Raw genomic sequence first — 23,555 nt, 5'->3', positions numbered from 1 at the left:
TACTAAAGTACCCCCAAAAAGTTTTAATGTGCGTAGTACAAAAATGAAACATTTCAGCAGCTTACTGCCCCCTTTGTCAGTGATAGCATACACAACGCATCGGCAGTAAGCTCCTGAAACATTTGATTTTTGTACTCTGCACATTAAAACTTTTTGGAGGTACTTTGGTACACCGCAGCGAATGTAGGAACGCGTCTTTCTTTTCACTGGTCCTTGATAATGTTCATGCTGAGTCACATGATTGGGAGCAGACAGCGCTAACAGGAAATAACAGGAAAGTATTCTCTACAAACTGTGAGTGTATTGAATCTCACTAACTGTCCCTTAAAACAAGGCCTTCCCATTGCTATGTGAAGGGAAAAATTACCAACCCCTTCCATAAACCTACATTGCTTTTGATAAAAGCCAGTAAAATGTAATTTGTAATGCAACAATGTATGCATTTGTGTGAATAAATTTACTTCTGTACGAATGTAATATAGCTTGTGAGACTAAATCAGATTTGTGAGTTGGCACCAGTGTGCAGTGTATGTAGAAAAACTTCTTACTGAAAAACTTATGTTTGTTCCAAAAGAGTATGCCACCTTCAAGCACTTCTTAAATGTGCATAATGCACAATTAAAATTCTCAATGCAATAATATTCTCATGGAAAATATCAATTACAAAGATTTTATTCTGGTTTGTGCGAAATTGGTTTTCTCTTTGCAACTTTTATTACAGTACATTTCCCCCCAATACCTTGGCTGCTCTTCCTCCTGCAGACTGACATTGCTCACTGCAGCTGACTTTATTATCCACAAGTATCCCTGACTCCTTCTTCATGAAGGTTTTGCCTTAGTTAGTAAGGGTAATGGCACACGTACTTTGCACACCACATTTTTAAATAACCCTACAGGAAAGTAATCTCTAAAACAACTGGACTTTCTGAAGTTGTAGGGAAATAAAAACCCTTAAGGGTAGTAACGTCACAGACATCCAATCACAATGCTTCCATTGAACTTTATTTAGATGGTGTTGGCTGAAACTCACAGATGTGTGAAAGTGTGATCCAGTCACAATGGTACGTTGATCAGGTGTTAATTTTTCAATGTACATGACTGGAAGCGTGAATTGTTATGAAACCGCTGGGTAAGGATGTTAAAGCGACATTGTATGTTGATGACAAGCATTGTCTCAGGCCCATTCCTCTGTTCAGGGATGGTTTTTCCACTTTGGCATAAATGGCCTCCCTCCTTCATATATCTTTCAAACCATCTTGGTCTAAAATTTGTCCTCTAAGGAGTGTCCCTTTTACTTTAGATATGGATCGACTGCGGAGTATTGTCCTGGGGAGTTTGCCGTCCTATGTTGGGCCATTCTCTTACTGAATGGTTGTTTTGTCTCCCCAATGTATATATCTGAGCACTCTTCACTACAATGGACAGTATAGACCACATTCATTTTCATGTGCTTAGGTGTTGGATCTTTTGGGTGTACCGATTTCTATTGCTTCTCTGCCTTTTGGCCAAGATCAAGTGTAGTATCTATTCTCATCAGTGGAGGGGGTACCCTTTAGCAAAGGGGGGTATATAACGAGCTCCTTCACTGATGAAGAGTCCAAAGTCCATATTAGTTTGTAAGCCTCAAATGACAACAAAAATATCCAAGCAACATAGCGAAGTAACAGTTGAAGTGTAATAAATGGCTATGATCCTGCTACCAAATCATACATGTAAAAAACCTGCTTTCACCCTGCTAGTTGGGAGGTGGAGAATGTGTCGCTGGTATATTCAATTCAATATTCAACTCTGTAAAAAAAGTAAGTGGAATTAGTACAAAACATTCACAATACAGTTACAAATAACATGTCAAGTTGAACTCCTCATTTAGGCCACCAGAGACCTTGATTTGAAGAACCCAAATCCAAAGAGACTTACATTGTATTAAAGTTTTTTTTCTTATCCTGTCCGTTTTTATTCCAATTTTTTTCCAGTATATGCCAACATAATTGAGGCACCCTATGACTTTTGAAAGAAATAAATAGCCAGAGTAGTGTCTTTTCTGTTACTGTTCCTGGCCCTGGTGCCTTTTTATTCTATCTTCTTCCTTGGGTGCTTGGTAATTATGGATAGTAGATTTATGTTCATTCAGACATATCTTTATGGGTCTACTTGTCTGCCCTACATAGGCTAACCCACACCCGCATTTAATGTGGCATATGGCATTAGAGTTGTCACAAGTAAAACACCCACGTTTTAAACGTTTGGAACCTTTCAAAAGATGAGTTATATTTCTCCCTGGAATGGTACAATTACAGTGTCCACAATTCAGATATGGGTGTGTACCTTTTAATCTGCCAGAAAATCATCCCAGGACATTTTTAACCTTAGCCTTTACTATTTGGCAATTTTAGTGAGTTTCGGCGCATGTGCAGTTGTCGCGGAACATAAAATTGCTCCAACTGCGCATTTGCCGATACGCAAGTCTCATTCCGAAGATTACCGATGAGAATAAGACGGCTGCCGTGAACTCCGCTGGGCATGTGCACTCGCACCGGAGGGGGGTATGCGGGTGCTAGGACTATGCAGCCTGGGGCCACCCTTCCACTAAATCCGGCGCTGAATGTAACAGGTGCCAGAAGTCGACTCTATGTAACACAGATGTGCTGCAGTTCTCAGAAATACTGGTTATACAACTAAATATTAGTTCAGTGATTCAAAGGAAAGCAAAATCTTGAAACATTTTCAGTTTCAGTTTACAGTAAATGAGTTTGTCAAGAAGAATGCAGACACTGCTATTTTTTGGAACAGCCTGATATCCCCATTTCTTCACTTTCTGTACAGGAATAACACACATTTGGAATACAATGTACAGTGTTCCCAATGAATTTGTATGTATGGAAATAAAAGCTATTGTAAGGATTTTGAGCTTTAGTCACTTTTTTAAACACACTGCTATTATTCTGAACACAACTGTACGACTAGCTTGTGTACAAAACAGCTGTGAAAATCTTTATTTAGCGACACCATATAAATTCATAGACAATATTCTAGACAGAAGAGTGTATGCAATATCTTATGTAAACAGATCAAAGCTCTATCCATCTCAACTTACCCAAAGATATCCACATAAATCTCTTTTGTTACTGCTCAAACCTTAAAGATCCTGGGTTGGATTTCTAGATTTGGGTCTATGGAGCATGCTCCACGACTAGTCAAGGGTCAAAATAATTTACATATAAAAAAAGCCTTTAAAATTAATCTAAATATATTTATTCTCAAACACATTTTGCAATAATTACAATAAAAAGATATATTACATAAGAATCCATGTGAAGCTCTGAGAATTCACCAAAGTACAAGCCTTTAAACTAAAAGGAATACATATTAGCTCATTCCTGGCATGGCATGTATTTTTACATTACCTCTAGGTGGTTTTGTCAACTTTTTGGAGATACCTAGATCACATATATTTAAATGTAAATAAATTAACTAAACAAAATCAGAATATCTGAAGACTGCATGTTTAATTGGCCAATATGGCCAAATACATCTATTAATAAGATTCCTAGTCTTCAACACTGAAAATATGTATTTCCAATAAAGTTTACACATGATATGCATCTCCGTCAATTAGATGTCTCTCCAATTTAGCCATACACGTGGTGGGCATATAAAGCTTAAAGCAAATATCTGACCTTTGGGCAGGCATAATCACAGGAAAAAAATCTCAAGGGAACAATCTATAACAATTCTTAGCATAATCAGTGGCTACAAGTATAGCACACTAGTGCCATTATTAAGCATAACCAAGTGCCTTCAGTTGTGTCCTAATTATGGTCACTATCCACTGATTATACAGGGGAATTGATTTGTTTTAAAATTTTCAACATTTTGACAAAAGGCACTGCCTAAAAATAAAGAAAGTAGACAAGCCCATGTGTGATTGGAACGTTACAGAAATCATAAAAGAACAATGGATGATAATGAAAAACACTGGTGAATAGAGACTAGTAACAGAAACAAACCCCCATGGATCACTGTAAGTAATTTAACAAAATGTGAGTAGCTTAGATAGCTCAAATTTCTGGCTACTCATGGAGCTTCCCATTGCTATAGAAAGGAAGCGAACTATGAAGAACTATAGTCCGCTGTCACTATCTCTAAGGGGCAGATTTATCAAAATTGTACATTTCTAAAAACACAAACTCTCAGAAATTCTGAAAAAAATGACCAATCGAAACATTAAAAAATTCAAATTTTATTAATTTAAGTGAATAGGATCAACCCCGAATTCGAATTGAATTTGATCGAATTTCATTTGTTTTAAAAAAAAAAAATAAATTTGATTTTCAAAAGTCCACCAAATGACAAATTGATTGCAGGAGGTCCCCCATAGGCTAAAAATCCAATTAATCAGGTTTTAGATGACGGATAGTTGAATAGTTGATAGTTTTTTTTTTAAACTCGAATCGAATTTGGACTATTCCCTAGTCAACTTACACTAAAATAAACTCGAAATTTGAATTTTCAACTCAACCCTTGATAAATCTGCCCCTAAATGTCCATACAGTCATTTTAATGCTGTCAAATAATGGCATTCATTCTTTAACACTTAAGCAAGTGCCACATGAGGGGCTGAAATAAGGCTGCTGAAATGCACAAGCTGAAAATCAGCCCCTATGAGAGCAGTAGCCTTCGCTTCTGTTCACATAAGGAACAGTCCAGGGGTATTACTACAGAGGAAGCAGACCCTGCGGCTGCTGGGGGGCCCAGGAGGTATAGGGGCCCCATGATGCCCAAATAATGTGCAATTTCAAAATATATTGCTAAAACTGGACAATCTCTGGATAAAAAAAATTTTACACGTTAGCTTTGGTGCAAATTCACTTGGTAAATTTTGGCACAAAACGCAAAGTCTCTCATTTCTTCAGTGATACCCTGCAAGGCTTTATTTAAAATTTACTCCTGTATGAGTGCTCCAAACTTATGTTTAAACAAGAAATCCCCTCTTACAGTATGTATGTCCTGCTAGTTATTCCAGGATAAACAATTTAAAAAACATTAACAGGCTATTTTTTTTGGGCTTCAAAGGAATAAAGAATCCTTTTCCTACTGTTAAACAGTATTTATAGAACTAAAGGTATAGGATCCCTTATCCGGAAACCCGATATCCAGAAAGCTCCAAATTACGGAATGGCTGTCTCCCAAAGACTACATTTTATCCAAATAATCCAAATTTTTAAAAATGATTTCCTTTTTCTCTGTAATAATACAACAGTAGCTTCTACTTGATCCCAACTAAGATATACTTAATCCTTATTGGAAGCAAAATCAACCTATTGGGTTTATTTCATGTTTAAATGAATTTCTAGTAGACTTAAGGCATGAAGACCCAAATTACGAAAGATCCGTTATCCGGAAGACCCCAGGTCCCGAGCATTCTGGATAACAGGTCCCATACCTGTATAACTAATAAAAATCCTAACACCACATACTTGTTGCTGAGTCTTGGATGTTCTGCTAAATTAAAGGAACAGTAACATCAAAAAAAATTATGTTTTAAAGTAATAAAAATATAATGCAGTGTTACCATGCACTGATAATATTGCTGTGTTTGCTTCAGAAACACTACTTTTGTTTATATAAATAAGCTGCTGTGTAGCAATGGGGGCAGCCATTCAAAGGAGAAAAGGCTCAGGTTACACAGCAGATAAGCTCTGTAGAACACAATGTATATCTGTAATCCACTATTTAACCTGTGCCATATAGCCTTTTTTCAATATCTGTCATTGCTACACAAGCAGCTTGTTTATATGAAATATAGTAGTGTTTCTGAAGCAAAAAGATCAGTTGTACCAATACAGGGCAACACTACTCATTTAAATTTTTTGGTGTTACTGTTCCTTTAAGAAAAAACAGTGGCAAGTAAATAAAACAAAACAAAAAAAAAGACACAAAGAAGAGTTGTAACAAACAACAACTGCCACATAAGCTTTCACTAAAGCATGATATGGAAAACATGAAACGTACTGAAAATATTACAATTATTATACTGCATTATAATTAACTTTCTATTGATCTTTATTTACTGTCAAATGGTCAGTAGTGTTGATAGTGGCTCACAGGAACTGACATTGCTGACAAATCATGCTGTTTACAAGTGAACCTCCTTTAAAGCAGATACTGCTCGTTTGCTCCCCTGTAGCCCTGACATCCATAACTAATCGTATCTCTATCATGCCATTGGCACAGGTCCATTTTTCTGTCCATTTACCATATCAAGACTTGTGTCTTCGTGTCCTATAGGTTCATTTAACCCTGATTTATTAAAAGAGTAAAATTCAAGTCTCTTGGAAGAGGCAAGTGGATCCTCATTACCTTTATCTTTGTTGATACGATTAAGTGGTGGAACAGGAGGAGGTTCACCCATAGGGCCTTGAAATGGCTGGTACACATCCACATTTGCCTCTGGACTGGCCAAACCAGAAGTGTCTCTTAACAAATGACAATAGACCATTGTTTCATCAATGATAAACATGGGACTCTTTGTTTTTCCTCCCTTTTCTCTGCAACTGTTGGCGCTTTGAAATTTCTATGTTTGGTTTAGAGTTGTATATCCCTACTGGGGCTTTTTTCTCCATTAGTCACAAATAAAATGAATTATGGTCAAAAGCAGAGCAAACAAACTGATCCGCTCACTGACAGTATTACATCTCATTTTAATTCATTAACTGAGCTTGTTCAATGTAGAATATCAGGGTTTAGTTCATTGTGCAAAAGAATTGGATTCAACTGCAATTGTAGGGGGTTGTTGAGTACAAAGTCACAAGGAAATCAGACACACGTCACACATCTATGTGTCTCAATGGATGTAATTCAAATTAACACCATTTTTTAAATTTTTTAACATTGGTTCAAACTTCTTCACGTGACTTTCAAGACCCAACTTTAACTTTGGTGCAGCCATCAAACATAATCAAATAAAAGCTTGACGAGTAGAAAAGGTGCTAGCGAAAGAACCTGTAATTTTAAAAACTAGCTTTTCAAAAACACGCTTATATAAATCTATCCTCTGGTACAGAAGTTTACAACAGAGGGGAGTGGCTCCTGAGGAAGGTGCCATTGTTATGCTGTTTGAGACTGTGTATAGCATAACCATAGTCACTTTTTGCAAGAATGTTTATAACCTTTACATTGTAGGGTCTTCATATCCTCCTGTCTCATCCCCTGACCTTTTTGTTTTCACATTTCATTTGCTATATTATTGTAGTAGTAAGTGCTCAGGGACACTGTTGCCATGGGGCAAGTTGAATTTCTTGCCTCAAGTAGCAGCATCCACTAGGTTAACAGGGGTAGAAAAAGCCACTTCTGGTAGTTTTAAAGGAGAACTAAACCCTAAAAATGAATATGGCTAAAAATGCCGCACTGTATATACCGCACTTAATGCACCAGCCTAAAGTTTCAACAATGATCCAGGACATCAAACTTGTCACAGGGGGTCACCATCTTGGAAAGTGTCTGCGACACTCACATGCTCAGTGGGCTCTGAGCAGCTGTTGAGAAGCTAAGCTTAGGGGTCGTTGCAAATTATCTAGCAGAAAACGAGGTTGGATTGTAATATAAGCTGATGCTACAAGGCTGTTTATTAAATTCCCATGCTAGTTGCACTGGTTTCTGTGCTGCCATGTAGTAATTATCTGTATTAATTACTAATCGGCTTTATATTGTGACATTTATATTCTATGTGTACTGTATATTATGAGTTGGTCCCGAAGCTCAGTAAGTGACATCAGCATAGAGCATGTGCAGTGAATCAGCAGAAAAGAAGATGGGGAGCTACTGGGGCATATTCAGAGACACCGATCTTTACTGCTAAAGGGCTGTGGTTGCCTTGGGCTGGTAAAGAAGCCCAAAACATAATGTACAACATTTCTAGCTTACTTCTTTGTTAGTTATTTCTCATTTAAGAGCTGAAATTCCACATTTTAAATAGGAATGATGGCCCATCCTTACACCCCTTTGTTGGCTAGATATGTGCAGGGGGGGGGAAATCAGCGGCCAGGCCAGGAAGTTTTGGTGATATATCTATAAATAAATGACAATAGTTTTCAAATGACATTTTTTGATTTTTAATTGTTATAGCCGTCTACTTACTTTTTTCTGACACAGTAAACAGCTACTCCAATAATGAAAATAACTGCTGCAATAGCAGAACAAGCTGCAATTAATATTGTTGTCAGGTCTAAAATAAAGGAAGAAGGCAGTTACTTATAATGTAATATTAAGTTGAAAAGGAAAGGCAGTTGGTATATACATTATTGGATACCACAAGTGATACAGCTAATAATTCCGTTTCTTAAGACAATTGTCAATTACATTAGTGATAAATAAATTATTTCATTGACTATTTGTTCCTACTTTAAGCGAGATTAAAGAGAGATTTTTGTGTTATTGTTATACCTTTATCTAGTTTTGATTTTTGATAATTGATTTTTATGTTGTATGATCTTAGTCTTTTATTTAACTTAAAAGACCAGTAACATCAAAAAAATTTTTACAAAAATTTGTTACAATACAACGAAAAAAACCCATCAAGACCAATTAAAATTTAAAGTAGCAAATCCTTTATTAAGATATAACTTACAGAAACTCCACTTCCTGTCTTCTACAGAAACGGCGAAAGGGCGACCATCCATGCTGCTGTGCTTGATTGCTCTTCTCTGGCTCTTCACTGACAGCGTGTCGATCTTCTCCTCCAGCTCTTCAGAAGGCCGCAGCGGTGTTATTATGCCTGTGCCCACTGTAACATAGCAGACTGCCAGCATACAAGGGTAACCCAGAACCACCTGACCCTGCATTATTTTAACCCTCCTGGCACCGAGAATATTCCTTCTGCCTGCTGCTGTGGGCTGCTGGGGAGACGCGCAATCAATGTATGGATCAGTAAAGGGAGCCTGCCTTCGGAAGGTGAACCAGCTGGCCGGCATGTTTGTGAATGGCAGGCCCCTGCCCAATGCTGTCCGGCTCTCTCCGCACATCCCCAAGGCCAACTGCTGCCTTTGCGATGGCAATCACCTAGCAGCCTAGTTCCCTGTGCTGAGACTCCGCAGCTCCCGCCTCTCGTTTCCGGAATTCCTCTATTCCTCCGGTTACATCAGTAACAAAACCGGAGTGATTCCAGCACCAAAAGGAGAGCCTTGCACATAATAAGGAAGCCCGAGCGGGGCAAAAGGCTGAGGATTGTATAACCTCCGCTCTGGAGGAATCGGGAAACGAGAGGCGGGAGTCTTGGCGCTGCTAGGTGATTGGAGCCATCGTGAAGGCAGCAGTTCGCCTTGGGGATGTTCGGAGAGCCGGACAACATTGGTCAGGGCCCTGCCGTTCACAAACATGCCGGCCAGCTGGTTCACCTTCGGAAGGCAGGCTCCCTTTACTGATCCAGACATTGATTGCGCGTCTCCCCAGCAGCCCACAGCAGCAGGCAGAAGGAATATTCTCGGTGCCAGGAGGGTTAAAATAATGCAGGGGCAGCTGGTTCTGGGTTACCCTTGTATGCTGGCAGTCTGCTATGTTACAGTGGGGACAGGCATAATAACACCGCTGCGGCCTTCTGAAGAGCTGGAGGAGAGCGACACGCTGTCAGTGAAGAGCCAGAGAAGAGCAATCAAGCACAGCAGCATGGATGGTCGCCCTTTCGCCGTTTCTGTAGAAGACAGGAAGTGGAGTTTCTGTAAGTTATATCTTAATAAAGGATTTGCTACTTTAAATTTTATTGGTCTTGATGGGTTTTTTTCGTTGTATTGTAACAAATTTTTGTAAAATTTTTTTTGATGTTACTGGTCCTTTAATGATCTATTGGACATAGATATGTTTTAAAGGGGCTATTTGCCTTCCAAACACTTTTTTTTTTCTTTTCAGGTGGTCAGAAATAAAGACTTTTTTCAGTTGTTCTCTATTTTTTTTACCTGTTTTCTAATATTCAATTGTAATGCTTCATTTTTAAGCCCAAGGGGAAGGGGTAACCAACTCTGTAACTGTTCCAAATTTTAGTTGCTCCATTTCCTATTTTTGGTGATGCTCAGCAGAATCCCTGAGTTTAATTAAAGGCAACTGTGAGAACTGATACAATAGTTTCTAATATTCCACAGATGCTGCTGAGAAATGTATCAAATTGTAACAGTTTGCAGATTCTGCACCTGGATTACAGAGATGCTATCCAGAAACACCAGCGACAGGAACATTAAAGGTACATCAGTGTGGTCTTCACCCAACAGATATCTGGCTGATTTTTGGACCTACTTTTATTTCTCCTTTAACTTTTCCTATGAAGTAGACTGTGATATGCTGAAATAATTTGCAGTTGGTTTTCATTTTTGAGGTTTCTGAAGAATTTAACTTTTTTATTTGCAGCTCTTTAATTTGAAGATGACTTGGCTGTCCTGGTCAAATTTACCTTAGCAACCAGGAACTGATTTCAATAAGAGTCTTGAAGATAAAGTAAAAAAAATTATCAATATTAATAACATTGTAGCCTTACAAACAATGAATTTTAGCTGCCAGGGTCAGTGACCCCCAAGAACCAGATTGCTATTTAAATTTCAAGCTAGAAAGAGGCAACGGAGAAAGGAAAACGAAGACCAACTGAAGAATTGATATTCAAAGTTACTTAAGATGAACTAAACCCTTTAACCCTGTTGTCTGCTGAACCTGTTTTCGGAAGAAAGGCAACTTTAAGAATATAATCGCTCCTTCTAGTTGTAAAGGCACAATGGTCTGTAATACAGAACGAGATACAATAACACCAACATACCACACAAAACGTTTAAAATTGCCAATGGAAGAAGCTTCACGTATTCACGTGCTTCTAGCTGAGCAGGAAAAACTTCTGCAGATAGCTCATTATAGATGTAAAAACATAACAATAAATGGCCCACACCCAGCAAAATAGATACCAGATCTCCCTTTAAACAATGGCTCACCTGATTCAATTTGGATAAACATAACAGAAAACTGTATCTGAAGCTTCTTGGACCAGACCTTAGGCTTACAGTTAGAGATGTTAAGCCAGAAAGGATAGAAAAGATTAATGGAGCTGGGAAGGGTATCATAATCTTTCAAAACAATATCTGGCCCAGCAGACTTCTGTTCCTTTATGTTAATAAATGCACGTCCAGTTTCACATATAATGGCCATTCTGTCTTTTGCAAATGCTAACTTCCCAAATTGCTTAGAAGGCATCACCATGAGACAGATACAGTTTCTGGCAGTCCCTCGTACCAGTTAGGGGTCTGTAAAGTCACTGTAGAGTTAGGAGCTGGAGCAACAGTAATTATACATTCCTCCGCAACATGAAAAAAAGTGAAAATGAATGTCTAACAAACCTGAAATTGCAAAAAAAGGTCATCAATTCAATTTCGAGTGTAAAGGAATCACAATTCAACAATACATACACAGAATGGTACCCAAAGTAAAAGCCTTGGAACTAACTTCATATTATGTAGGATATGGTTTTAACAACACTGCAGTCACTATGATCTGCACAATCTCCATCCATTAAAGAGATACTGACACCAGAAATTAAACTCCTTTTTTACATCTATCATAATATTGCATTTGAAAGGTACTTATACCTTTGCCATAAAGTATTTGCAGGATGCTTTTACATTATCTGTCTGATGTCCCATGTTACTGTATGAGGGGGCTGCCATATTTGTGCAGCAGGAGTCTGTTAACATTAGAAACTTTAAAGGAAAACTATACCCCCAAAATGAATACTTGAGCACAGTAAATTAAAGAATCTTGTCATACTGATATATATATATTTAAGTAAATATTGACCTTTTACATCTCTTGCCTTGAACCACCATTTTCTGATGGTCTCTGTGCTGCCTCAGAGATCAGCTGACCAGAAATACTACAACTGTAACTGTGCGGAACCCACAGGTTTATCCAGGTGAGCCGACTTGCACACACCATCGTTGGGTCAGGGCAGGCCCTTGCTGCTAGGGCATATAAGCATATTAATGTCTGCAACCAGGGCCACTATTGGGAGGCTGTTGTTCAGGCCTGGATAAATCTTCCGCTGGAGAGGCCCGTCCCACCGCACTAGCTAACCTTACACTTACTTAAAGGATAAGTAAACCTTTAAAATAAAAGGTTTCTGAGATATTTTGCAATGTACATTCATTATGTATTTTCTTTTTATTTCTAGATATTAAGGGATACATGTACTGTTAACATGAATGAATTTTGTTAGAACAGCACCACCTGGTCAATTTCCAACCAGTCTGACAGAACCACCAAGTAGTCAAGCAAGTTGTCAGGAGAAATAAAGAGGCTGCTCTGAAGTTCTTCTGCTTAGGAAAGGTTTGAGAAAGGTTTTTATTTTTTTCCTAAGCAGAAGAACATCAGCCTCTTTCTTTCTCCTGACAACTTGCTTGACCACTTGGTGGTGCTGTCAGACTGGTCGGAAATTGACCAGCAGATGGCGCTGTTTTACAAAATTAATTCATATTATCAGTACATGTATCCCTTAATATATTGGAATGAAAGCAAAATAAATAATGAATGTACATTGCAAAATATCTTAGAATAGGGCCCTCATCATTTTTCCATTCATTTATTTTAAAGGTTTACTTATCCTTTAAAGGAGAAGGAAAGTCATTTTTACTTGGGTGCCAAAAGTTAGGCACCCCCAAGTGATTGCATTTACATACCGGACACCCTGGGCTGGTGTACCTATCAGGAGAAATCTGCACTGGCCTGGGATTATTCCAGCGAGCACTATGGAGCTATAGTCTTACACCTTCTCCTTTCTTCAAATTTCCTGGGGTAGACGCATGTGCAGTAGAATGAAATAGCCGTTAAAGGAGAATTAAACTCTGAAATTATAGACCCTCCTCCCCCCAGCCTAAGTGTTACCCCGGGCAAATGCCTCTAACCTTTTACTTAAAGTGATACTGACACTAAAAAATGAATTTTAGCATATGAATGTATATTAAATGTTACCTATAGGTCATGTTGATCATTTTTTGCTGAGAGGTTTGTTTTTGTATATGATTGTTAGTTGAAGTTCCTAAGCCTGACTCTCTGACACTCTGACTTTGCCAACCTGACTGTCCCATCTCAGCCTGTTAGTTACAGTTTCTAATGCTAACGGACTCCTGCTGCACAAATATGGCAGCCCCCTCATACAGGAACATGGGGGATCAGACAGGTAATGTAAAAGCATCATGCAAATACTTTATGGCAAAGTTAGAAGTAGCTTGCAAAGCCAATATTATAATAGATGTAAAAAAAAAGTTTAATTTCAGGTGTCAGTATCTCTTTAACCCTCGGTATAGATTCAGGCATCGGAGTTCACAGGCGCCATCTTCAACTGCTTTGAAAATTCTCTTGCGTTTCGGCATATGTGCAGTTGTCGTGAAACAGAAAATTGCACCAAATGCCAACACGCCAGTCTCATTCTGAAGATTTCTGAAGAGAAGAAGATGGCGCCCGTGATCTCTGATGCCTGAATCTGCACCGAGGGGTAAATAAAACATTAGAGGCATTTGCCCGGGGTAACACTTAGGATGGGGGGAGGAGGGAGGGGGGTCTATGTCGGGTAGGGGGGTCGGGATTTTTTAACTTTAGGGTTGAAATCTCCATTAAAGTTTGGCTTTTCGCTATACTGAGCATGAGAGCCACGAGAAGAAAGAAGAAGCCGGAAGACGATCACTCCATGGTGCTCGCTGGTGTCAGGTAAGTAAATGGGATCACTTGGGGTGCCTAACTTTTGCCACCCACAAGTATAACAGTGTTTTTCTTATCCAAGTGCAAATTGATTTTTTAGATTTAATTTTGTAATCTGAGATGGGGCTAGACATATTGTCAGTTTCCCAGGTGCAAAATCTGGATTTTTATGTATGCATAGATATTAAAATAAAAGAAAATAGAAATTGGCCACTGATCACACTGGGCCCCTACGGCCTAGGGTAGCCTGTGCATTAAGGTGTCAGTGTAACGTAAACCACTGATTGGAATTACTTGCATATATAAATGGGGAAAGGGATTGGAGTTAGCTGTAATCACCATTGCTCTTTTTCTGAAAACCAGAAGGCCGGGGTCTCTTGTAGTTGAAACTGTAGTGACTTAAAAGCCAACACTGCAATGCCTGCATTAGAGAAGCTCATAATATTGAATGCAAAGAAGCATTTTACTGAAAACATGCTTACATTTAATTTCACTTTCTTATAAAAACAATGTTCAGCTCAGCATTTTATTTTAAAGAGGGGAATTAAATAAATGGATTTTATCGGAAAACTTAAGTTTAAATTACAATTATGCATGCCCCAATGTAATTATAATTGTTTGCCTAATACCCAAGGCCAATGCTCCTGTTTGTTAAAAATTGTTCCAGCCCAGGGTATTTCTGCAAAGATCCTTATCACCATCTTCTTTTTTTCAAGGTCTGGGCAAGCACATGCTCAGCAGAGCAACAGCTGAACTTAGAAAGGAAAAGCCAGCCTTTTCACTCTAGTGCGCATTTGGAGGCCTATGCCTAGAGAAAAGAAGACAAGCGAGAAAGTTCTCCTTTAAGTCACATATTGGCTGCTAGTAAATTGTATTGCGGGGGGCACTTTGAGCCCAAGTTACGCCACTAACCCTAGTGGTCTAATATATTTATGTATTGTGCTAGTAAGTTTATATATAATATTTATATGCCACAAGAACCTTATTATTTTCCAACTGTCTTTTTTTTGTAATTGATCACATGACCACTGATGTCATAATGCTCACTATTACTATTATTATAAATACCAAACCTGGTTAGATAACACCTTCATTATCCATCTGGCTTACTCTTTAATGGATCATGTGACCAATGATGTCAAAATGCTCACTCCGGATACAAAAAGCCCTTTGATTTAAGTTGTGTCAGTGTGATCGAGGAAGCTGAAGAGTGCGGATGTGCAGGTAAGAGACCTACAACTGAACATAACTGTCAAAATATAAAAAGGGACACATTTATCTGAATTGCACAAAAAAGGTAACACCCTAATAACCCTAAAAGTGATTAGAAAAAAAGTTAATTTCAAGTATTGGATAAAACACACAAAACTAGGGACAAATGTATTTGACTACCCTACTTCAAACCCAGTCAGTATAAACAATAGTTACACCAGTTTTTTTTCTGAACTAGCAGTGTAAATACCAAAATGAAGAGTTTAAAACTTAACAAAGCTTTCTGGTAAGATTTTTGTCAGAATCCAAAGTTTGTATTGCTGTCCACTCTGGCTTAGATAATTTGCTATAAGACTTAAACCTCCCTGAAGTGGAATGTGTCATTTTTAGCAATTGTGCTTTAATAATTGGGAAAAAGTGGCAATAGAGGAAAGTGTATTGGTTAGGATGAATGTATTTGTGGGAAAATATTGCTACGACCGGTTCAGGGGCGTTTTTAAATTGTTCTTTAGGTTATAGAAACCAAGTGGATTTGTAAACTTCAAATTTGCATTTCTTCAAATAAGTTAGTATGGTAAAAAAAAAAAAAAACACTTTGGAAGGCAACAACCTCTATGGTGATATCAAAGTACGGTTAGACAAAGTAAAAATCACTACTGATAACTGAATTTGTCCTGTTTTGCAAAAAAATTCTCAAAACTGTGAATAATTTGTGAAACTTTTTTGTTTCATGAATATTTTGTTGTGCGACAAATTGTGGACGCATGTCATTTTTGTAGCAAACTACATTAGAGTCTATGGGCTTTTTTTGATGTTTATGCTTTTGGAAGGCAAATTCACATGCATTTTATGCTCAACATACTGCTACACATGTATATACATATATATATATATATATATATATATATCTATCTATATATATATATATATCTATCTATATATCTATATATATCTATCTATATCTATATCTATATATATCTATCTATATCTATATATATATATCTATCTATATCTATATATATATATATACATCTATATCTATATACATCTATATATACATATATATATACATATATATATATATATATATATATATATATATATATATATATATATATATATATATATATATATATATATATATATTACTACTAGATTACAAACACAGGATCAAGTTATAATAAATCTGACCACCAACAATTTTCGAGGCTTTGTATTCCACATTTAAATGAATAAACCATTACGTGTGCTCCCTTTTTTTTGTTGTGCGTCTTTTTCTTTTTGTCGCACAAAACAAGCTTCAAATTTTAACATTCTTGCGAGCGGCAGAACCTGGAAGTTTGTGGCAAATCTGTACATGGTGAGGGTAAACTCTGGGGGTAGTAACCCCCCTGCTGGAATGTCAAGTTTTGTGTTTCTGTTTGGTATGCCTGTGATTAATTGTGACCATATGGTAATGCTCCTCGTTTGAACATTCTTTTTTACTTTTTGGTATTTTAAATCTTTACCAATAAACCCTTACCCTTGCATTAGGTTCTTTAACTTTTGTGTTTGTCCCCTGTATGTTATACAACAGATATTATATTAAAGGGGAACTAAAGTCTAAAATAGAATAATGCTAGAAATGCTGTATTTTGTATATAAAATATAAACATGAACTTGCTGCACCAGAAGCCAAATAAAACAAATAATTTATGCTTTCAAAGTTGGCCACAGGTGGTCATCATCTTGTAACTGTTAAAGGAGAATTCAACCTGTAATAAAAAAAAACCCCTCCCCTGGGTAGATCCCCTCCCTCCTCCCCCCATCCTACCTGCCCCCCCCCCCGGGCAAATGGCCCTAATTTTTTACTCACCCCTCCGTGCAGATTCTGGCCTCGGAGGTCACGGCAGCCCTCATCTTTCTTCAGTCTTTTTGGCGCATGCGCAGTGGTTTGGGACCGGAAATTTACTCCAACTGCGCATGCGCCGAAAGTCACGAAGATTTTGAAAAAATTCCGTGACTTTCGGCGCATGCGCAGTTGGTTTTGGACCAGAAATTTACTCCAACTGAGCATGTACCGCAAATGCCACCAAGACATGAAGATTACCAGAGAAGAAGAAGATGGCTGCCCTGAACTCCGAGGCCAGAATCTGCACGGAGGGGTGAGTAAAAAATTAGGGGCATTTGCCCGGGGAGGCAGGTAGGCTGGGGGAAGAAGGGTCTACCCAAGGGGGTAACGGGGAGGTTTTTTTTATTACGGGATGAATTCTCCTTTAAACATCTTTGCAAGACCAAGACTATGCACATGCTCAGTGTAGTCTGGGCTTCTGTTGGGAGGCTAAGCTTATGGATCATCATAAATTATCAAAACAGCACAAGTCAAATAATATCTGCCATAGAAGCTGATACAGCAAGACTGATTAATAATCAGAATATTAGGGATGCACTGAATCCAGGATTCGGTTCGGGGTTCGGCCTTTTTTAGCAGGATTCGGATTTGGCCGAATCCTTCTGCCCGGCCGAGTTGAATCCTAATTTGCATATGCAAATTAGGGGTGGAGAGGGAAATAGTGTGACTTTTTGTCACAAAACAAGGGAATAAAAAAAGTTTTCCCCTTCCCACCCCTAATTTGCATATGTAAATTATGATTCGGATTCAGTTTGGTATATGGCTGAATCTTTTACAAAGGATTCAGAGGTTTGGCCAAATCCAAAATAGTGGATTTGGTGCATCCCTACAGAATATACAGACTGCATTGGGTCTGTGGAAACGAATCTCTACACGGTCGCTGGCTGCTCTACAGGGAAACAAACAAAGCTGCTTGAGTTCTGGGAAGTACGTTGGGGGGATCCCCCTGCCTTTTGAAAGTATGATCAGTTTCCCTGCAGAGCAGTTAGGGACTGTTTGAAGTTTCCTATCTGCAGCAGTCAGAGCAAGTAAAACGAAGGGGGAATTTCACTGAATACAGTCAGGTTTATTATAAAAATGGTACACATTTTTTGATTAAAGTATATTGGAGATAAATTTTTTCATTAAAAAAAATAGTATTTTACATCCCCTTTAAAGGTAGTTCAGGAGGCCTTGGGTCTCCCACAGCCATGGGACCTAGGTGGCAACTCAGACTGCCCCAACTGTAATATGCCAATGGAAGCTATCAGAGGCTTTAAAATGCACTGCCAGCAGAATTAAATCTGTAAACAGCGAATGGGTTGCTGTGTGCCAGTACAGCCTTACATGCTGCCCAAGCCCCATCCGTTCTTTACAGGGAGAATGTAATGGTCAAAAATATTTACTTAAAGTGATACTAAAAACAACTTTTTAAAATATGAATGTAAATTAAAAGTTACCTAAAGGTCATGTGGATTGTTTTTTGCTTAGAGGTTTGTTTTTTGTAAGTAATTGTTAGTTGAAGTTCCTAAACCTGACTGTTATGCCAACCTGACTATCCCATCTCAGCCTGTCAGTTAAAGGGATACTGTTTTTTACAAAATGTATCAGTTAATAGTGCTACTACTGCAGAATCCTGCATTGAAATCCGTTTTTCAAAACAAGAAATGGATTTTTTTATATCTAATTTTAAAATTTGCTATGGGGCTAGACATTTTGACATTTCCCAGCTGCCCTCAGGTCATGTGACTTGTGCTCTGATATACTTCAGTCACACTTTACTGCTGCACTGCAAGTTGGAGTGATGTCATTACCCCTCCCTCATACAAGCTGCTGTAATGTAAATAGAGCCTTGTCTGCTGAGCCTGTCAATTGAACAGGCAGGAATCAAGACAAGCTCTCACTGACACCACTTCAAAAGGATTGAAATAAGATAGTCCTGTGATCACTGCCCCCACTTACGTTTCAAAAAAAAAAAAAAAATATATATATATATATATATATATATATATATAAACACACAATTCATTTTGGGCACTGGAAAAAATATTTTATATAGATAGTTTATAATATTTGTTTACACAAAAATAAATGGCAGAAACACAGGAGTACACTCCCAGGACTGATGACAGGGAATAGAAAAAAAGGATAAAATAAGGAGGACATACTTGAAAACCAGGAAAACTTAGGAGGAAGTCTAGGAAGGGTTAAAATAGCTCAGGAGAAAGGAGGCAGTAAGTAGTTAATGAAAAAAGAAGTATTGCAGGCAGTTTCTAATGCTAACGGACTCCTGCTGCACAAATATGGCGATCACATGGAGTCAAGATAGGTAATGTAAAAGCATTGGGCAAATACTTTATGGCAAAATCATAAGAAGCATGCAAAGTCAATTTTATGATAGATGTAAAAAAAAGGTTCAATTTCTGATGTCAGTATCTCTTTAGATAGTATCAACCTTGATTTCTGGGGACATACTATGCTTTAATCTACCTTTTTAGCCTTCAGGAAATACATACTTAAAATGCTTCAATTCATACTTGTACTTTTAATGCTTTTTGAATGTCAAACAAGGAATATATTATGGTTTATATTTTTAAGTGTTATTTTTATGAACTGAGGGGGCTGCCAACATCTGGCCCTCAGTACCACAGATGTTGGGCAGCACTGACACTGAGTATTTATAAGTGTAATCATTCTATAGTATAGAAGTGTTCATATTTCTCTTACTCTAAGGGGCAGATTTATCAAGGGTGGAAATGAAAATTCTAATTTCCGAGTTTTCTATGGTCAAAACTGTCAAATTCGACTAGGGAGTTATTCAAATTCGATTCGAGTTTTTCAAAAAATTTGAATTTGATTTTCGAGATTTATCAAACTCTGGCCTTTTAAGAACTCAAATTCGACTATTTGCCACCTAAAACCTGCCGAATTGCTATTTAAGTCAATGGGAGTGGTCCAGGGATACATTTTGAGTTGTTTGCAGCCTTCCTGACAATTGAGATTTTTTTTTAGAGAAAAAAACTAGAATCAAGTTTTTTAAATTCGAATCTAATTCAATCAGATTTTTTTAAAATAAATTTTGATTTCATGGGAGTTTTAAAAAACTTGAATTCAAAATTCAACCCTTGATAAATGTGCCTCTAAGTGTAGAGTGGTGTGTGTTCTCCCTCTCATACTGGGAAACCAAGGTAAATGCATGGGTATGCATGATTCCATCACATAGGGTAAATCAGTGGGGGTCATCTATAAACACTCTGCAAATTAACACCTCTGCAGTAACCCATAGCAACCAATCAGATATTTGCTTTCACCGTTCAACCTGCAGCTGGCTGAAAAATAGCTAGTTACTGATTGGTTGCTATGGGTTACTGCCCGGGTGTAAATTTGTCCAATGTTTATAAACGAGCCATACCAAGTAGTTGTGAAGGTTATGTAGAAGTGCTATGTTGCGGAGCACAAGCTATTAGCGATGTTAAAGGATGATTAGGTTATTTTCCCTTGAAGTTTATGGGAACCACTATAATTATGGCACATGTGTAATTGCCTTATAAAGATGAAATAAATCGAGAATATGCTGTAGTAAACTTTTTGGTCTTTATTCTTGTGAAAAAACAATGTAACAGACTCTCGACTGCAAAATCATCCTGAAAAATATGAAAATCTGCAAAATACAATTTGTGACTTTGCTCCAAACATTACTACACATTGCTCTATATATATTCGCACCTGGTTACAATACTGGTAAGTGCTAGTAAAAAAGCAGCAGTCAGATAGATCAAATATCCTCCTAAAGCGATTACCTTCTTCTGCTTCTTTCTTCGATGGCCCACGGTCAATGGTCAAAGCTGGCTTTTTTGTTAAAGTTCGGCTTTTCACTCTACTATGCATGTGCACCCATATGAAGATGGACGAACCAGAAAGACAATTAGTCTATGTTGCTGACATTTTAAGGATTCTGGAGTCCAGCTTCTATCATCTTTCTCACAGAATCTTCCTTTCCATTGTAAATGGATCCAGTGGTTCTTTAGCTGAAGAAACCTTAAAGGCAGACATAAAATAGTCTGAAGTAAGAAAAAAAGGCCACTGAAGGATATAGTTGCATTCAGGGGCGATCCTGCCCAATATGCCGCCCAAGGGCTTTCATTTTTGCCGCCCCCCCACGGCACTCACCTTCAGCACCAGCCAGGGGTCGGGAGGGTCCACATCACTAGTGCAGAGAGCGCAATTGCCGGTAATTCGGCTCTTAGTTACCAGGAGCGGCATTTTTGCCGCCCCTGGAAACCAGGGGGACGATGCCGCCTGAGGCGAGTGCCTCAAATGGCCTCATTGGCAGAGCACCCCTGGTTGCATTACAATACAAACCACAGTACACCTAACTACATCACAAAAGTATCTGGCTTGCCTGGTTCAAAATACTGCATGTGGAATCACCATTTTGAACACACTTTCCCTCTATTGCCCAGTATAAACCTGGGGCCCCTTCTGATACACTAAACTGTACATCATATTGTTCTGCAGGGCCCCTAATAGTTGTACTACCTGTATTTCTCAATGGCTTCCTAGAGTATACGCACTACTTAAAGGCACATGCAGCCCTAAAAACTTTTCCCTTATGTAAAAGATAGCATATGCACGTGGAGGAACTAAACCTTTTTTATCTCCTTCTCCTTTAGTCTTAAGCCCAGCAGCCATGGTAATAAGGGCATCGCCTTTGTGAAATCTGAAATAAAAAATATATAATAATTGTATGGGAGAGGTAAACGTATATGGCACGTAAACTTCAATAGCAGCATATGGGCAGAAAGTGTTATATCAAGTGAAAGGTTATAAACTGAAAAAAGTATTTGTGCAGGCCCAGCAAGATGATTGTGGCACCATCATTGACTCATTAATTATATTTGTATATGCACTTTCTGTATAGGCTTCTCTTTTTGTTTTAAGTGTAGAAGCTACAGAATAAGATGGCCATTCAAGGAATGCTGAAAATTTGTCATTCTTTGCTATGGCACAGACTATAACTAGGAAGCCCTGCTTCAGCTGGGTCCTTCTGCCTTATTCCACCTAACGTAGAGTTAATAAAATCTTGGTCCACACAAAGACACAATGGACAGATCCAACCCTACATTTAGTAAGCATAATGTATCTTAAACAAATACATCAAAATATTGAATGGTTATTCACCTTTAAATTAAAGTTTAGTATGACGTAGAGAGTGATATTCTGATAAAATTTGCAATTGGTTTTCATTTTTTATTATTTGTGGCTTTTTAGTTATTCATTTTTTTATTCAGCAACTCTCTAGTCTGCAGTTTCAGCAATCTGGTTGCTAGGGTCCAAATTACCCTAATAACCATGCACTGATTTGAATAATAGACTGGAATATGAATAGCAGAGGATCTGAATAGAAAGATGAGTAATAAAAAGTAGCATTAACAATACATTTGTAGGTTTACAGAGCATTTGTTTTTAGATGGTAGCTGTGACCACTATTTGAAAGCTGGAAAGAGATAAAATGGGCAAATAATTTAAAAGAAAAATATAAAAAAAATAATGAAGCAAAATGACCAATGGAAAAGTTGCTTAAAAATGATAATTCTATAACATACTATAAAGGTGACCCACCCCTTTAATGTGTATGTAAATAGCCCTAATGTAACATGTTTAGGGGGTGCAAGCAATGTGCTGGGGAAACTGCAGAGAGAGACAATGTTACAAGTTTGGGCTGCAGGGAAGAGTCAAGTTGAGAGGGGGAAGAACCTTGAGCGGTGCAGAAGGTACAGAGACAGAGCAGGGCTGCTGGGGAAACTTAGTTGCACATCGGGGATAACTGTACAAGTTTGGGGAGTGCTAGGGAGGGAATGTTGTACAAGTCTGGGGAAGGGGGTGTTGGGGAAACTTGAGGTGTGCAGAGGGGATTATAGTACAAGTTCAGGCTGAAGAGAGAGTGTTGGGAAACTTGAGGTGTGTGGAGAGGATAATTGGGCAGTGGGGGTATCAGTGCTGGCGGGGGGTAGGAATTCTACCTCAGCAGAGGGGCCCGGGGAACAACTCCAGGGGCCTGTGCAATTAACCCCCAAATTGCTCCCTAAACCCCCACGACTTCCAGCTGCATATACTCTGCAAGTATTCTACAGAGATCTCCCTCCAGCTGCCAGCAGCCCTCCAGTTAACACACCCTATTTTCACACACAGCAAACTAATTTTACACACAATTTATAAAAGCTTTTCTTATTTTATTTCATTCAGTGAGACACACAGATTCTCAGATTTCCTTATCTCCACTCACTGCCGTGTTGTTAGCCCTTTTCTATCCATCCTCTTCCATCCCTCCCCCTTCATGAGTCCTCCATCTCCCTTCTTAGTCAGGTGTCAGCCCTCATGCTACTTGCAAAACTCAAAATCACTGCACCTTTTATTGCAGTATCATATCTGCTCTCCACCATTCTGCCTCTTTCTGGGATTTTTCACTCAGATTTCCCACCCCAGCATGTCTCAGCCAATGGTTTCCCCGACAGAGAGGTTGGGCTTACAGTTGTATTGTTAATTACCAATCAGAAACGAGTAATTAATATGATGTGGCTATTTTAAGAAGTAGCGCAAATCACAGATAGTGAATTGCTTCTCTATTGCGATGTTTCTAGATTGCTGGCCTACAATGGTGGGCGTGGCCTGTTTGTGCCGGAAATAGTATATAAAGGAGGAGCTGTAGTCTTTGCAGCTCAAATGAAACAGGAGCAGGGAGCGGGTAAAAGAAAAA

At 38.3% G+C, this 23,555-nt stretch overlaps 1 protein-coding gene and 1 pseudogene across 2 annotated transcripts; one reads left to right on the top strand and one right to left on the bottom strand.

Annotated features, from left to right (window-relative positions):
• Positions 1 to 656: 656 nt before the first annotated feature.
• Positions 657 to 22,029, bottom strand: LOC121395049 (CUB domain-containing protein 1-like). Of its 2 annotated transcripts, XM_041567563.1 has the most exons (6): positions 21,448 to 22,029; positions 20,599 to 20,836; positions 10,962 to 11,363; positions 8,137 to 8,224; positions 6,361 to 6,476; positions 657 to 1,788 (listed from the first exon to the last, which is right to left on the bottom strand). In XM_041567563.1, the coding sequence occupies exons 3-6, from the start codon at positions 11,224 to 11,226 to the stop codon at positions 1,736 to 1,738; spliced, it is 522 nt and encodes a 173-aa protein (XP_041423497.1). In that variant the 5' UTR covers positions 11,227 to 11,363; positions 20,599 to 20,836; positions 21,448 to 22,029; the 3' UTR covers positions 657 to 1,735. The 2 variants fall into 2 exon arrangements, 1 of the variants encoding a protein (XP_041423497.1); XR_005962211.1 differs by lacking the exon at positions 6,361 to 6,476.
• LOC121395283 lies at positions 1,486 to 1,626 on the top strand (annotated as a pseudogene).
• Positions 22,030 to 23,555: the final 1,526 nt, after the last annotated feature.

The sequence above is a fragment of the Xenopus laevis genome, chromosome 6S, assembly GCF_017654675.1.
Source record: "Xenopus laevis strain J_2021 chromosome 6S, Xenopus_laevis_v10.1, whole genome shotgun sequence".
Classification (NCBI taxonomy): Eukaryota; Metazoa; Chordata; class Amphibia; order Anura; family Pipidae; genus Xenopus; species Xenopus laevis.
This window is presented reverse-complemented; position numbering and strand designations above follow the sequence as displayed.

What these genes read in the sequence shown, in the direction of transcription:
- LOC121395049 (XM_041567563.1), bottom strand. Translation starts at nt 11,226, where the DNA reads ATGGTGATGCCTTCTAAGCAATTTGGGAAGTTAGCATTTGCAAAAGAC. An exon ending in GTTTACTGTGTCAGAAAAAA is followed by an intron (nt 6,477 to 8,136) that starts GTAAGTAGACGG and finishes TCATTTGTTAAG; the next exon opens with AGACACTTCTGGTTTGGCCA. An exon ending in TCGTATCAACAAAGATAAAG is followed by an intron (nt 1,789 to 6,360) that starts GTAATGAGGATC and finishes CTTTTTTTACAG; the next exon opens with AGTTGAATATTGAATTGAAT.